We start from the raw sequence: 14,997 nt of genomic DNA on the forward strand, positions 1-14,997 counted from the left end.
GTATGTATGTATGTATGTATGTATGTATGTATGTCTATTTTACTAATTGACGTGTGCTCTAAATGGTCTATGTAAATTTCGGCGAGTATACCAGAGGCGGGAGATCCCATCGGTAAGTCTTGTTGCTAATAAATAGTATCATGAAATTTAAAGTAGTTGTTACTGATGGCAAAATCAAAATCAAGTAATTTAATGATCTCTTCTATTTCTAAAGTGCTTAGAGTGCTGTGACTTTTTAGATTGGATTCAATGATTTCTATTGTTCGTTTTCTGGGAATGTTGGGGTACATGTTTATTATGTTAAATGATGCAAGAATGTGGTATTGTTCAATCTTTAATCCTTTTGTTCTATTACAAAATCTATTGAATTCCGTATTGTTTTATTGGCTGAGAATACGTAGTGCTTTTTGAGGAATCTTTGAATAAATTGCAAGAGTTTATAGGTTGGGCTTGCTCTGTAGTTTATAATAGGTCTCATTGGTATGTGTTCTTTATTACTAGCTTACTACAGCACTTGACGGTCAGACTGTCTCTCGAGATCTCCTGACCAATGGTACACAAACAAGTGACAGCTCACAGAAGCTCTTTTCAGAGCCGATCAACCAAACCCTTGGGTCCTGTATTAAGAGTCCTTCAGATTAACATAGAAGGCATGAGTAAATCCAAGGCCAACTATTTGTCCAAACTGTCATTAGATAACATTGATTTAATCTGTGTTCAAGAAACTCATATCTCTGATGAGTTACAAATGCACTCAAAGGGAAAGATCCATGGTTACAGATTATTAGGAGTTATTTATCATCAGTCATACGGTTCTGTGGGCTGTTTGCAACTCAATCATGGATGCTCATCTAGTCTCTACACACCATGAGAACAACATTTCTAACATTGTGACTCAGGTTAATAGCTTGAGAGCTGTGAACACTTATAAACCTCCAGGTATCCCATGGCCTGATAATGTTCTTCCAAACTTTGCACATCCTGCTGTCTATGTGGGTGACTTTAACAGCCATCACACCCAATGGGGATACAGATCAAATGACCTTTGTGGAGAAAAACTTACTGAATGGTCAGACTTGTCCAATATTCAGCTCATCTTCAACCCAAAGGAAAAAAGGCTCCTTTAAATCAGCAAGGTGGAACACAGAAACCAATCCTGACTTATGTTTTGTGTCCACTGATCACCAGGGATACAGTTTACCTGCTATTTGTAGAGTGCTCACAAACTTCCCACACAGTCAGCACCATCCTGTTCTTTTGGAAATAGGCACTCAGATCCCCATTATTAGATCGTCTCCTCTTCCACGGTGAAATTTTGTCAAAGCTAACTGGGACAGTTCCTCTGCTGATCGTGATAGCAGCATAAGATGGATTCCTCCTGTTGTCAACAACTACTGTAGATTTGTTAAAGCAATACTTGCCGCTGCAAAAAGACACATTCCTAGAGGGGTCAGAAAGGAGTACATACCCGGATGGAATGAAACATGTGAAAAACTCTACAGTGATTTTCAAGAGAATGGAGAAACAGATGTTGCTGATGAACTCATGAACAACTTAGATGAAGCCAGATGACAAGTGGACAGAAACTGTGGAAACTATGGATTTCAAACATTCTAGCAGAAAGGCTTGGAGTCTCTTTAAGAAGTTGGGGAGATCACCTCACATTCCACAGCCCAAATCTGCTGTATCACCTGATCAAGTTGTCAAACGGATTGCTGGATTGTCTAAAGTGAAACCCAAGAAAGAACTCAATCGGTTAATAAGAAAAGAACTAACCTTCATGAAAAAACATAATATTGGTTCATCAAATATTTCTGCCCCTTTCACCGAAGAAGTGCTCCTGTCTTCTCTGAAGACAACAAAAAACCGCAAAGCACCTGGTTTTGATGGTATTCACCCTGAATTCCTCAAGCATTGTGGGAAGAACGCAGTTTTTGATCGGACACTATCCTTCAGGAAACATTTAATGAATACCGCTGCTAAACTGAAGACCAGGAACAATATCATTTAGAAACTTGCAGGTTCTACATGGGGAGCATCAGCATCCACTCTTAGGTCGTCAGCACTGGGACTGGTATACTATACAGCCGAGTATGGTTCTTCTGTTTGACTGAATAGCCCTTATGTTAAGAATATTGATGTTGTTCTGAATCAGACGATGCGCATTGTCAGCGGCGCAGTCAGTTGTTACAGTTTTTCTCAAATATTCTGATTACAGGCAAACTTCCTCCAGAGTTCAAACGAACCAAGATTCTAGCTATTCTGAAACCAGGTAAACCTTCTGACTGTCCTGAAAGTTATCGTCCAATTGCTCTAATGAGTGTTTGTTACAAACTTCTGGAACGGCTCATCTACAATAGAATAAGCCCTCTAATTTTATGATCGCTTCCAGCAGAACAAACCGGTTTTACACTTAACCGTAGTTGTGAAGACCAAGTTCTTGTGTTAACAACCCACATTGAAGCAGGTTTTGAAAAACAACTGAAGAGTGGTGCAGTGTTCATAGACCTTAGAGCCGCTTATGATACGGTTTGGAGAGAGGGAGGTGTGTATAAGTTTTTTAAACTTGTTGGATGCAGAGTAATGTCACAACTCATAAACAACATGCTATCAGATAGATTGATCCAGGTAGTTATGGATAACAAACATAGTAAACTTAAAAGGCTCAACAATGGTCTCCCTCAAGGATCTGTGCTCTCTCCATTGCTGTTTAATATGTACATTGCCGATATACCCCGCACTACATCACGCCAATTCGCTTACATGGATGACCTAGCAATAGTGAATGAGATAGAAGCAATTCTGAACAGAGACCTTGTCATTTTGAGCGAGTACTTTGATAAGTGGTGTTTGATACCTAGCACCAGCAAAACGGAAACCTGTCTCTTTCACCTTAATAACAGGCAGTCAAACATTACTTTGAATATTTCCCTCGACAACTCTCCCCTACCACACAATCCTAACCCCAAGTACCTTGGAGTAACTCGTGATCGGACACTATCCTTCAGGAAACATTTAATGAATACCGCTGCTAAACTGAAGACCAGGAACAATATCATTCAGAAACTTGCAGGTTCTACATGGGGAGCATCAGCATCCACTCTTAGGTCGTCAGCACTGGGACTGGTATACTCTACAGCCGAGTATTGTTCTTCTGTTTGGCTGAATAGCCCTTATGTTAAGAATATTGATGTTGTTCTGAATCAGACGATGCGCATTGTCAGCGGCGCAGTCAGATCTACTCCTCTTTTCTGGTTGCCAGTCTTGAGCCACATAACACCTCCAAGGATTCGCAGACAAAACAACCAAATTCGCGAGTTCAGGAAGATAACACTGAACCCAAGTCTTCCCATTCATGAAGACATGGTTGTTAGGTATGGACATCTGAAGTCAAGATCTCTGCCCATTCAGACTGCAAGGGAACTCATCAATAGGAACTTTAATGGTTCTGATGAATGGCAATTGGAGTGGACCAATTTCAGCTCCAGATGAATGGCAGACCCTCTTTAGTCGCCAACACCCACCACCTGGTTTTAATCTCCCCAGAAGAACTTGGGTTCTTCTCAACAGAGTCCGTACAAATCATGGACAATGTGGGTCATTGTTGCATATGTGGGGTATGCGCTCCTCCCCTGAGTGTGTGTGGTGAGAAGAAACAGATCATCCATCATATTGTCACCAATTGTCCTAGGAGGTCATACTCCGGTCAGCTGAAGGAGTTTGTGTGTGTTCTTGACGGGGTTGTACAATGGTTGGACAGCTTGGATTTAAGTTTATGAACTGTTCTAGAGATTGGTTGATTGTTAAGGTGTTATATTGTTTGTTATATATTTGAATATTTGTATGTAGAGTTATGTACTAGCCATAAGCTAATAATAAATAATACACAGAGCATTTAATATACTGTTAACAAAAGAAGATTTAAACAAAGAATTACAACTAATTCATGACATAGCTAAAAACAATGGATACAGGATAGAAATGGTCGACAAAATCATTCACACAATAACATCCCAACCCAAAACCAAATTAACAAAAGCAGACAAATCCAAGAAAGATTATGCACTATTCACCTTCAATATGTTGAGGATTATAAACACAGTTTCACAAACATCGAGAATGACATGCAAATCCTGAACATAAACCCCAAGGGCCCCCTGCTCAATATAAATGAAATTACAGAAAAAACTAACATCATCTTCAGTACAGTCATCCCTGCCCTAAAAAGCTGTTACCTTAAGAAAATCAAACAAAACATGACACGCGACAGAGAAACCTCAAACAACACACCTAGCTCCACCCCTACCCCCACAACAGCAACTATCCCTACCCCTCCTTCCCTTTCCCTCACAGCAGCTAGTATGAGCCCAAGAAGAACACGAGGCATTACACAACAAGCTCACATATCAAACACAACTCAACCACACCAATAACAGTAAGTACATATTCAAATTAGCACATATTCAAATTAGCACACACAACCCTTAGACATTCCTCTAACATAAAATATCACTCACAGCTCAATCTTATCTTCCACAGGTAATATAACATCACTGCACAGCTACAAATGGGAAAGGAGCCACTACTTTTAATCCAATGCCACTCAAATTTTACGGACGTCACAGGTCAACATGATTCAATTTTAACATAAAGCAACAAGATTCAACACACAGCAGAGCTGAATATAAATATTTTAGCCTAATTTTATCCATACGCTTGGCACTCTTTCTAAATTGGAAAATGTTTTATTCTATGTATATACATGAAGACAAAATCTTTTATATATACAACGTGACAATTTTACAAGCAAATCATATCATTCAAGCTCCAGAAACAGCAACCAAGTGTACAACTGTGTAAATAAGACTTGAACACAGAAGTCAACCGATGAACTGAACTGAACAACACGCAAGACACGAACGTTCATGTGCATGAAGTGTTCCTACATATATTGTATTTATCTAATATACTTATAAGTTAGTTTTAAGTAGAGATAGTGTTTTATAAGCTAATTTTAAGACCTAAAGCATATCATTATAGACATATAACATATCATTATAGACATACAATTGCATTGTCGCACATAGTGACATACACGCCAGTTCCCGTTTCGACATGCCCCATTTGGATGTGACCAAACATTTGTTATCATATGGCATTCCCTAGACTATGTAATCTTAATCATAGCTTCATGATATAGATGTGTATGTTTTGTTCAGCTGAAGGTGACCCTATGTAGGGGGTCGAGACCGGTACTGTAGCATAATAAGTGCAATAAATAAGTATTGATAGCTGGAAATACTTTCCTATTTATAATTGTGTAGTTCATCAATACGGAGATGAAGATTGTAGATTACGATACAGGGCGGATTCGCTGTTGAATCTTCACAAGCCTAAATAGGGCAAAAAATCATAAATTAATTCCAGTACTGTATTATATTATACAGAACTGTATACCTATATTTATGTATTGTGCAAATAAAGTTTTAAAAACGTACACTCATGTAATCATCCCAAGATGATGTAGCTCTTTTCTGGCACACCTCCAGTGGAGGTTTGCTGCATGTACCATTTAACCACATACCAGCCTTCTTGCCATTCTTAAATTTCTGGCAGTACTGGGAATCAAACCTGGGCTCCCAAGGACGGTAGCTAATAACACTAACCGTCACACTACAAAGGCGGACATTGTGTAGATAACAGTACAGTACAGTATAGTATTAAATAATATTGTAAGTTATGTGCAAGAAATTCTTGTGTGTGGTTGTCTGAATGGATCGGAACTCTTACAACATGACTCTCACAGTAGGCAGTGCAGCGGTCAACGACATTTGACCACCTTTTTGGCTGGTTTTATATTCAGTTTTGCGCTGAGTTGTGACATTTCATCTAGTGAACTGCTGTACTGTGTTTACCGTATTATGCTGGTTTTTGTTTTTATATTTTACTGGTTTTTGTTTGTAAAATGTCAGGCAAGAGAAAACATAGTTCGGTGTCATTAAAAGACAAACCTGAAGTGTTGAAATGCCTTGATAAAGACAAAAGTGGAACTAAATTAGCAGCCAAATTCAGTGTTAGAAAAGCAAACATCAGAGATTGGAAGAGAAATCGTGACAAAATTGAGAAGTTTTGTCTAACAACAACTGAAAAGACAATCGCTGAACGTCATACATCTAAAGTGTCCGATTATAAAAAGATGAAACAGTGTTTGTTTGGTTTTCCCAGGAAAGGAAAAGAGAGACTCCTGTTTGTGGCCCATTTATTCGGGAAAAAGCTCTGCAGTTGAATAAACTTGTGAATGGCAACCGTAATTTTACTGCAAGTAACAGATGGTTAGACTGGTGGAAAAGGAGGCTTGGTGAAATATGTCAGCTTTCAGTTACTTGTGAGTCACTGTCATCAAATCATCCTGCTGCATTAGCCTGTGTTTCAAAATTTTCCAGCATTATTTCAGATGAAAACTACTCACTGCTAGAAGTGTACAGCTACAGTGAGACTGGACTGCTTCTTAGATGTCTGATCGAGAGTGAAGTGCCTTCTTCAAGCATAATACCAATATAAATGGTCCGTTATTGGACGTTGTAAATTTTCCAGCTAACTCATTCCTGGTTGCCAGCGTTTCGCCCCCGTGTGCTAAGTTGGGCTCATCAGTTGGTACCTAGCACACCCAGCACACAAGCATACTCCAAATCCTTAAACGGGTCAAATCGAAAGATGTGATTACTGGGTGGCTGAAGCATGGGGATATGTTAAACAACAGTTAATCAGAAAATCGTGGACAAAGTTATGGCCCACCTTAACGTTCATTGAGAGCACTGAACAAATTAAAGATAGTGCAGATGTTCTACATCTTCTGGAACAAATCCTTGGGTGTGAAGGGACAAAAGAAACTGACTTGGACGAGTGGTTAGATATTGATACAGAAGACCCTCTAGTTACGAAAAAAGAAGAAATTGTTTCTCTTGTTACACGGGCGTCTGATGAAGGATCAGATGCCGCTGATGAAGCAGTTGACACAACTCAGCTGATTTCCAATTCTGAAGTGGTAAAGGCATTAGAAACACCCCTGCAGTACGTAGAGCAGAATGCTAACGCTACATGTTTATGATGATAGGAAAACTTAAAACGGTCCACCTTTTCAATACAATTCAATTTTTGTATTGAAAAGGTGGACCGTTTTAAGTTTTCCTATCATCCATTCTCAGTTCAATACGGACAAAAATGAAATTCTTAGGTTTAAAAAAAAAGAAACATGTTTATGAGGCGATGGAGGAACATAGCATCATCTACTATGTTTGATTCTTTACGCTAATGCAAAATGACTGATTTTGTGCGAAAGAACAGCCAGTGAAGTGTATTAGAGTACAAAATTATGTTACTGTAAAATGATCATCTAAAATCAGTTTTTCCCTGCAGTCACAAAAGTCAATAAAGAAAATTTGTATTATTTGTCCTTGATAATTCCCCAGCACACAGCTCAACAAATGAATTTGTCAATGGAGATATCAAAGCTATTTATGTCTGTACTGCTTTGATGCAAAGCTCAGAATGTATGTGTGCATTTACATCAGAATGAGTTATACTACTACATTTAAAACTGTATCTGAGTTTGTCATTGGTATTTACTCATTTCGCACATTAGTGATTTGAAACTTTTACCAATTTCGGTTTGGATTATCCGGGTTTTCAGACTACCGGGATTTGGACTAACGAGGTTCAACTGTACTTCATTGTTTTCTAAATATTAATACTATAAAAGTAATCAGTAAATTAGTAATAAGTGTCATGTTATGCATCTGCCATAAGTTTTAAATGGTGTACAATTATTTTATGCAATTTTTAAAATAAATTACAAACATTAAAAAAATTATCCCTATTTTTCTCTGAATCACGATTAGCTATTATCCAAAGGAAACCAGTCTAGACAACGTAACAAAAATTGTATATCCAGACCTCACTTCATTCTCGTCCAAGTGCCATATGGGATGGTGTATGCGTACATACACCAATAAAGGAAATGATTTATCACAGAGGTTATTATTTGTCCTTTATAATGCCCCAGCGCACTGCTCAACAAATGAATTTGTCAATGGAGATATCAAAGCTATTTATGTCTGTACTGTTTTGATGCAAAGCTCAAAATGTATGTGTGCATTGACATCAGTGAGTGAAGTGAGGTCTGGATATACAGTTTTTGTTACGTTATCTGGTTTCCTTTGGATAATAGCTAATTGGATGTTAGTACAAAGTCAAATTAAATTCTGGCAGATATCAGAACAATGTTGTACATGTTCCATTGTGTAAGCAAGAGATGTCAGCACACTTGGAAGTAACCTCAAAAAAGAATGTCAGTTTATGTCTGTACTGCTTTGATGCAAAGCTCAAAATATACATGTACCATCAGTACTACTATGGGCCAAGTCATGTAGCTGATGTAGATTTATTTACATCCATAATTCCCTGTTTACACACCAGACAAATGTGGTGCTGTACCATAATTAAGACCACTGTTAACCATTTCCCTAGTGTCACCAAAAAACAGTCTATTAGTTTGGGTACTGCTCAAAAATGGTTGATTAGAGGACTAATAGTTTCAGAATTTATGTATATGAAGCTTTACCATGAGTTTAGCAAGTTATCACTAAACACATTTTCAGCTCCAAAACATATTTAACTTAAACTGTTAATGCACAGTATTACCACACCTGTGGTCCATTCCTCATAATTCTGTTGTTCTATATTCAAGACCTTGTTCTTTTCCACTGATTAAAATGTTCAGTTTAAAGATTATTTTATGCACTTGCTCTAATATTTAAATTTTTCTATATATCATTGACAGAATTGTGAACTATTGTACATGTTTGTTTACAGAGGTTTGTAATTTGTATTCCTGATTTATATTGAGTCAGATTCTCCTTTAATTTGTGTTTGCAGAGAGAAGCTTGCTCCAGTCAAATTGAATCGATACAAGGACGATCTCTTATTTTACATGTTTTATACGAATGTTGGAGATGTATTACAACTTGCAGCGGCAGCTGAACTGTAAGTTTTAGTGTAAATATTGTTATAATATATTTGGGAAGTTTTTGAATTGTTCATTGTAGCAGATAGCATTTCAGTCAAGAGCGCTGTACAGTTTTGCTGTACATCTAGACCACATGCTTAAAACAGCCAGTCCATTGACATGTCCTTGAAAAACATAGATGATGATTCAGAATCATTTTCCTTGCTTATGGAATACTTTTCAAAGGAAACTTTTGATGCAAAATATCAGAAAACTCCGTATGTTCACAGTGATTATTATCAACATATTTGTAGAACATCCTTCTGGGGATCTTTTGGTGCTGGAAAGGAACAAAAAGTATCACATCAAGTCATATATAGAGAGATTGGAACATGAAAAGGAACACATAATGTGATAAACATAATGACACATCACAGTGGGGAGAGGGAGGAATAGAAAGAGTAGACAAGTACAAACATGGAAACTGAAAATGGATAATTTCCACATTTTCATACTCTGCAATCTTCAAATAGATGGACTCTCTCCTCTTCAATCCTCCTTTTAAACACCTATTTCTTGTCAGCCCCTGATGAGCTTGTTTCTGCTTCTCAGCTTTGTCAGGATGAGCATCAATACTTTGGAAGTTTTCTCATCAAACCCTGCCTAAAAGGCATTTTTGGTCATTGTGGGGAGTAGATGCTCAAATTAGAATTTTTCTTCCAACTGTGACATAAACAATCTTCATCGTGCAGTCATTGTACCACTGGACTTGGTAATCAGAACTGTCAAACTTCACTCATACAGGAATGCTCATACCATTTGCCTTTGTATATCACTGTATACCTGCATGAAACATTGTTCTATTTTCTTCTGTTCCTACCTATTTTCTGTACAGGCATCTATATTTCTCCTCTCATGTATCATCATCAGTTTATTATATTGTTCCGACATAGTCCTGACAAGATAGTATATTTGAGGCTAGCTTGTTCAACCTTCACCATCCATATAGTGGTAACCATTGCATATTTATTGCATCAAAACTTGCCCTTGCAGAGTTGAGTAATTCCCTAGCCTTTAAATAAAATCTGTGCAGCTTGTATTCAGGAGATAGTGGGTTTGAACCCAATTGTTGGTAGTCCTGAAAATTGTTTTCCGTGGTTTCCCATTTTCACACCAGGCAAATCTGTACCTTAATTAAGGCCATGATCGCTTCCTATCCACTCTTAGCCCTTTTCATATTCTGTTGTTACTGTAAGACCTACCTGTGTCTATGCGATGTAAAGCAAATTTAAAAAAAGAAATCTTTGAGACAGCATTCCATAGAGATGTGACAATTAATTTGTATTTAAGGTTCACTTGCTGTTGCTATTTAGAGCTACTGCCTTCAGGAATTTTTGCTCTTCTAACATGGAGCACAGACAGTTCTTAGAAAAATGTTTTGCCTCTTCTGGTTCACTCATCCCACCATCTCATTTGCTAAGTAAATTGTCAAGATCTTCACTCATAACTTCAAACTCAAGCCCTCCATATCTATAAACCCTTCAGAGAGGGTTTGCTTGCATTATTAAGCCCCAAGTTTTACTGTAGTAGCTAGGTTTAAATAGCTCCACTGTTTGTCCTCAAATATTTGACTGTATTTTAAACTGTATACTCCTTATAATACTCATCACAACTGCCAAACATAACATACCCATCCATTATATACAGTAGAACAGTAGAAGTCTGTTATAACAAGAATTCATAATGGCAAAAAGTTTACTCACCGTAGTGGATTGTCGTTATATTGATTTTTTGTAGAAGTGGTGTGTGTGTGGGGCGGGGGGCGACACATTAAAATCAGCACAAAACGGCGATCAGTTTGTTCAAAATGTGCTTTTTCTCAGATTTCTGTTCTACGGTTTACTTGTAAGATATTTTTCTAATGTCGAGACAGTGTGAATGGGTACGTTCTATTTCATTCTTGTAAAACTGTAATAGTATCATTCCTGTGGTTTCTGTGGCAAACATTTCAGTTTTCTTATTCAAACAGTGTTACCTAACCTAACTTAACCTTATATGAAAACTTATTTCAAGCACCAGTAGAGTAATGATAACCTTTTTGCTATAAATTTACATGGGGATAGCCTTTCCTAAATTTAAACAGACGTGAGACAATACAGTGAAACCTCGTTAGTGCATTCATTCCTCATTAAGATGATTTCTCGCTTAGCACATCGTAATTTCTAAGTCCTAATTCACGTCGTATTAAATCTTTATAAAAATACCTCGCTTATCAGTCACAAGTTTTCGATATTACTGCTTAGTACGATCACATTTTTCCTAGCCCTAAAAATGTTCTTTGTCATCCCTTGTGAAAGGAACATGATTTCCAACACAGATAAGAGCCCTTGCCACAGGAGGTAGGTTGGACAACGTTGCGGGAAAATGGGAAATGGCCTTGAATTCCTGAACTTTACAGGGTAAATGACACCTTCAGGGAAGTTCAGTTTTGCTTGCCATTTTTCATTGATATTGCTGAATAGCCCAGTAAGCCTGTTTGTGCTTGTATTTTGCATTCTATTCAGAAGTTAGAAATTAATTCTTTGTCGAGTGATATCTTGAAGGGTAGCGAATATTTGTCGCATGATAGCCTACCTACAGATTAGTAACATAATTGTGTGGTGCATATTTGTCGTGTGGTATCCCAGTTATGGATGCTGAGGAAGTCGTGAAATCTCTTACTACTGAATACAAAATTAAAATCCAGGAAGTGGACAGGCATCTGCATCTTTCAGCTGTGGCGCGTATGTTGAAACTCGCATCTTTGACTTTCGACTCGAGTCGATCAAAGTGTTGTCACATTCAAGATGTTTCAAGATAACGGTTAGTCATTCTCGTGCACATGGCCGAATTTAACCTCCAACTAATTCATGGTCGAAGATAGTGACCAGAAAACAATGTTTATGACCTACTTGTCCAAAACATAAGGCTTCAGCTGACAATTCAGTACCTGAGAACCAGACTATCTTAAGTCCATTTTTTGCCTTTTTGAGATAATCCGGACAGTAGATGATGAAAGAGCGCTTTATTGAGCCAGACCATGTTAAGTCTTGTAAAACTATAATTTTACGAGTTAGCAGTGTTAATATAATCTTTAGTCCTGAGAATCCTGTGAGCCAACTTATCCTAAGTCCACTTGCGATACTTTGGTTCTAAGCAAATCATAACTTGCGATAGCCTAAGTCCGTTTAAGATAGTTTGGCGTTGATATTTTGTGTTACCATTGTAGTTCAAGTCACATTATTGACAAGAATTTTGTTGACTTAGGCTTGAATATTACCATTGTTTTGCATGTTCTGCTCGGTTTCATTCATAAGGAGCAATGAGCCGTGGACGGATGTTGGTTGATCTTGTATTGCAGCTAAACCAGTGTCCAGGAGGTAAGAATAATATTGATTAGTATAATATATTTCTATTTCTATGCTCTACAAATATTGAAAAGTAATTTATTGACGTTTTAGAAAAGAGTCTTCCTCTTTATGAGCCTCACAGTAATTAGCTCGTTAATCAATTTCTTTTACAAGGTTTAATGGCAATGACAATGAGCTTAAGGGAACAGAAACTGCCTTTCCTTCTATGATTCTACAAGTAGATAAAAAAGTGGAAGTATTAAGTTCATCGCACTTTATAATCATGAAAGGTTATACTGTATTTGTTTTCAAGAGCCAATGCAATGTGTTCAAGAACTGTTATTCATGCGTGTGCTTTTATCTGTTGGATAGTAGCTTAAAAATATTTTTTGTCCGCAGGCCCCTACTGTTACGATGCCCGATTTTGTGAAGAAGTAGAAGATAGTGGAGAAAAGGTGTACACTCAGTTATAATGTGTGAAAGTGAATTCGCATTACACTGACATAGGTTACAATGATCAAGTTTCCACGCCTATATTTAACCGCCGCTTGTTGCTGAAGAGACTGAAATAGAATGCAGTTCCAGTTTTCAAGGGCTTGTGGGTAGTTCTGGTAAGAGATCACATTTTCCACAAGAGCATTCGTTGGAGAGTGAATCTAATGAATCCCCATCCACTGCCCTTTCTTCTGTTTGTGACATCAAGCAAACAGAGAGCAGAACATGTTTGCTCGGCTGTCGTACAACTGGTGCTAGATTGGTTCCGTACTCAGATTCTGAAGATGAAGATGAAGATTTTGAAAATAATAAGAATGGTTGTAGGAAAAGGAAAAGAAATACTCTTTTGTGGAAGAATAATGTGAGGAAAGTAAAGTTATTAGGTGGAGAGGAATGTGTCTCTTCAGTTGGTAAGCGTATCCTTCATTCTGAATGTAGAAACTGCTGAAATAAATGTTCAACAAAGGTAACTGAGGTTGAAAGACAGCAAATATTTAATGAATTTTGCAGCGCAGAGAAGAGTTGGGACCTTAAAAGACAGTACATTATTTCCCTTGTGGAGGAAAAGCCAGTTATAAGGCATAGGCCACGATGTCATGAGACACAACAGCAAAGAACAGCAACATATATTTATCATTTAAACGTGTCAAACAATAAAATCCCCGTTTGTCAAGGAATGTTTTTAAATACACTGTGGATAAGTAATCAAATGGTGAAAACTGCCTTGAAAAAGGCCAGTGGGTGTGGTATGATTGAAGTTGATGGAAGAGGTAAACACACGTCATCAAATAAAATCTCAGAAGAGCTTTGTCATGACATTAGAGCACATATTGATAGATATCCAGTTTATGAGAGTCATTACAGCAGGGAACGAACGAAGAGGAAGTACATAGGAAGTGAACTGAATCTATCAAAAATGTATTCTTTATACTGCCAAGAATGTACCAAGGAAGGAAAAATAGCAGCAAAAGAATGGTTATTTCGAAAAATATTAAATGAAGAGTATAACATCGCTTTTAAGTTGCCAGATAACGATACGTGTGACAATTGCGATGAATATAATATCCAGATAAACCGACAATCGTCCACACAACATGAGATATCTAAAATTATGGAAAGGAAGAAAGAGCACTTGGAAGAAGCTACCCGTCGCTACAAGATGAAAGGAAATTACAAGGAATCTTGTGGCAAAAACGAGAAAGTCTTAATGGTGGACCTACAAAAATGTTTACCGACACCATATCTAACAAATTGAGAGTGCTACTACCTCAGGAAGTTATGGATACTAAACTATACTCTATATGATTCCACACTAAGACAGTCCTATTGCTTGATGTATGATGAAACCTGTGGAGGAAACGAGATGGCTTCATGTTTCTTGAAATGGGCAAATAATCATCTAACTGATGAAACACACATCCTCACTGTCTGGTCAGATAACTGCTCAGGTCAGAACAGAAATCATCAGATGATTATCACGTACTTCTGGCTTATTTCAAAATGGAAAAAATTGCAAATTATTAACCACAAGTACTTGTTGCGTGGGCACACCCACATGGAAGTGGATACTGTACGCAGCATTATTGAAAGTAAGAAGAAAAGGATCGAGACACAAAACATCTTTACTTGTAACGATTGGATAAACTTAGTAGAAGAAAGTGGAAAAAAATCAAAGTTGAAAGAATGTGTTTGGCAGATTTCAAAGATTTCTTGGGTTTTTCAAACAAAGACAGCAACATGATTGTTCTGAGGAAGAAAAACACCCTGGGAGAAAATGCACTAATTCTGAAATGGTTTGGATCCAGGTGAGAAAAGACAAACCATACACCTATCAGTACAAAACCTCGTTCCAGGATGAAATGTTCAAAGAAATCGATTTGAGGAGGAATACCAGAAGTGCCAGGACATCTTTCCCACAAACTCTTCCTGTGATTAGAACTGTTAAGAAGTCAATTAGTAAAGAAAAGTATAAGGATTTGTGCACCATCTTGAAGTGGGTTCCAGAAGAATATCTCATTTGTATTTCAGGAATCTCAAGACTTAGGAATCCGTCACAGAAGACTACCCTTACTCGGAATAAATTTGCCTGGTTAGCAGTTTTGGCTCATG

At 37.6% G+C, this 14,997-nt stretch overlaps 1 protein-coding gene across 1 annotated transcript in view; it reads left to right on the plus strand.

Annotated features, from left to right (window-relative positions):
• The window catches only part of Rga (Regena), a 167,075-nt gene that overhangs the window by 112,229 nt on the left and 39,849 nt on the right, over positions 1-14,997 (plus strand). The window contains exon 6 of the mRNA XM_067142935.1: positions 8,935-9,042. Coding sequence (XP_066999036.1) covers positions 8,935-9,042 — 108 coding nt within the window. The remainder of the gene's footprint in view (positions 1-8,934; positions 9,043-14,997) is intronic.

Source organism: Anabrus simplex, chromosome 3, assembly GCF_040414725.1.
Source record: "Anabrus simplex isolate iqAnaSimp1 chromosome 3, ASM4041472v1, whole genome shotgun sequence".
NCBI classification, from domain to species: Eukaryota; Metazoa; Arthropoda; class Insecta; order Orthoptera; family Tettigoniidae; genus Anabrus; species Anabrus simplex.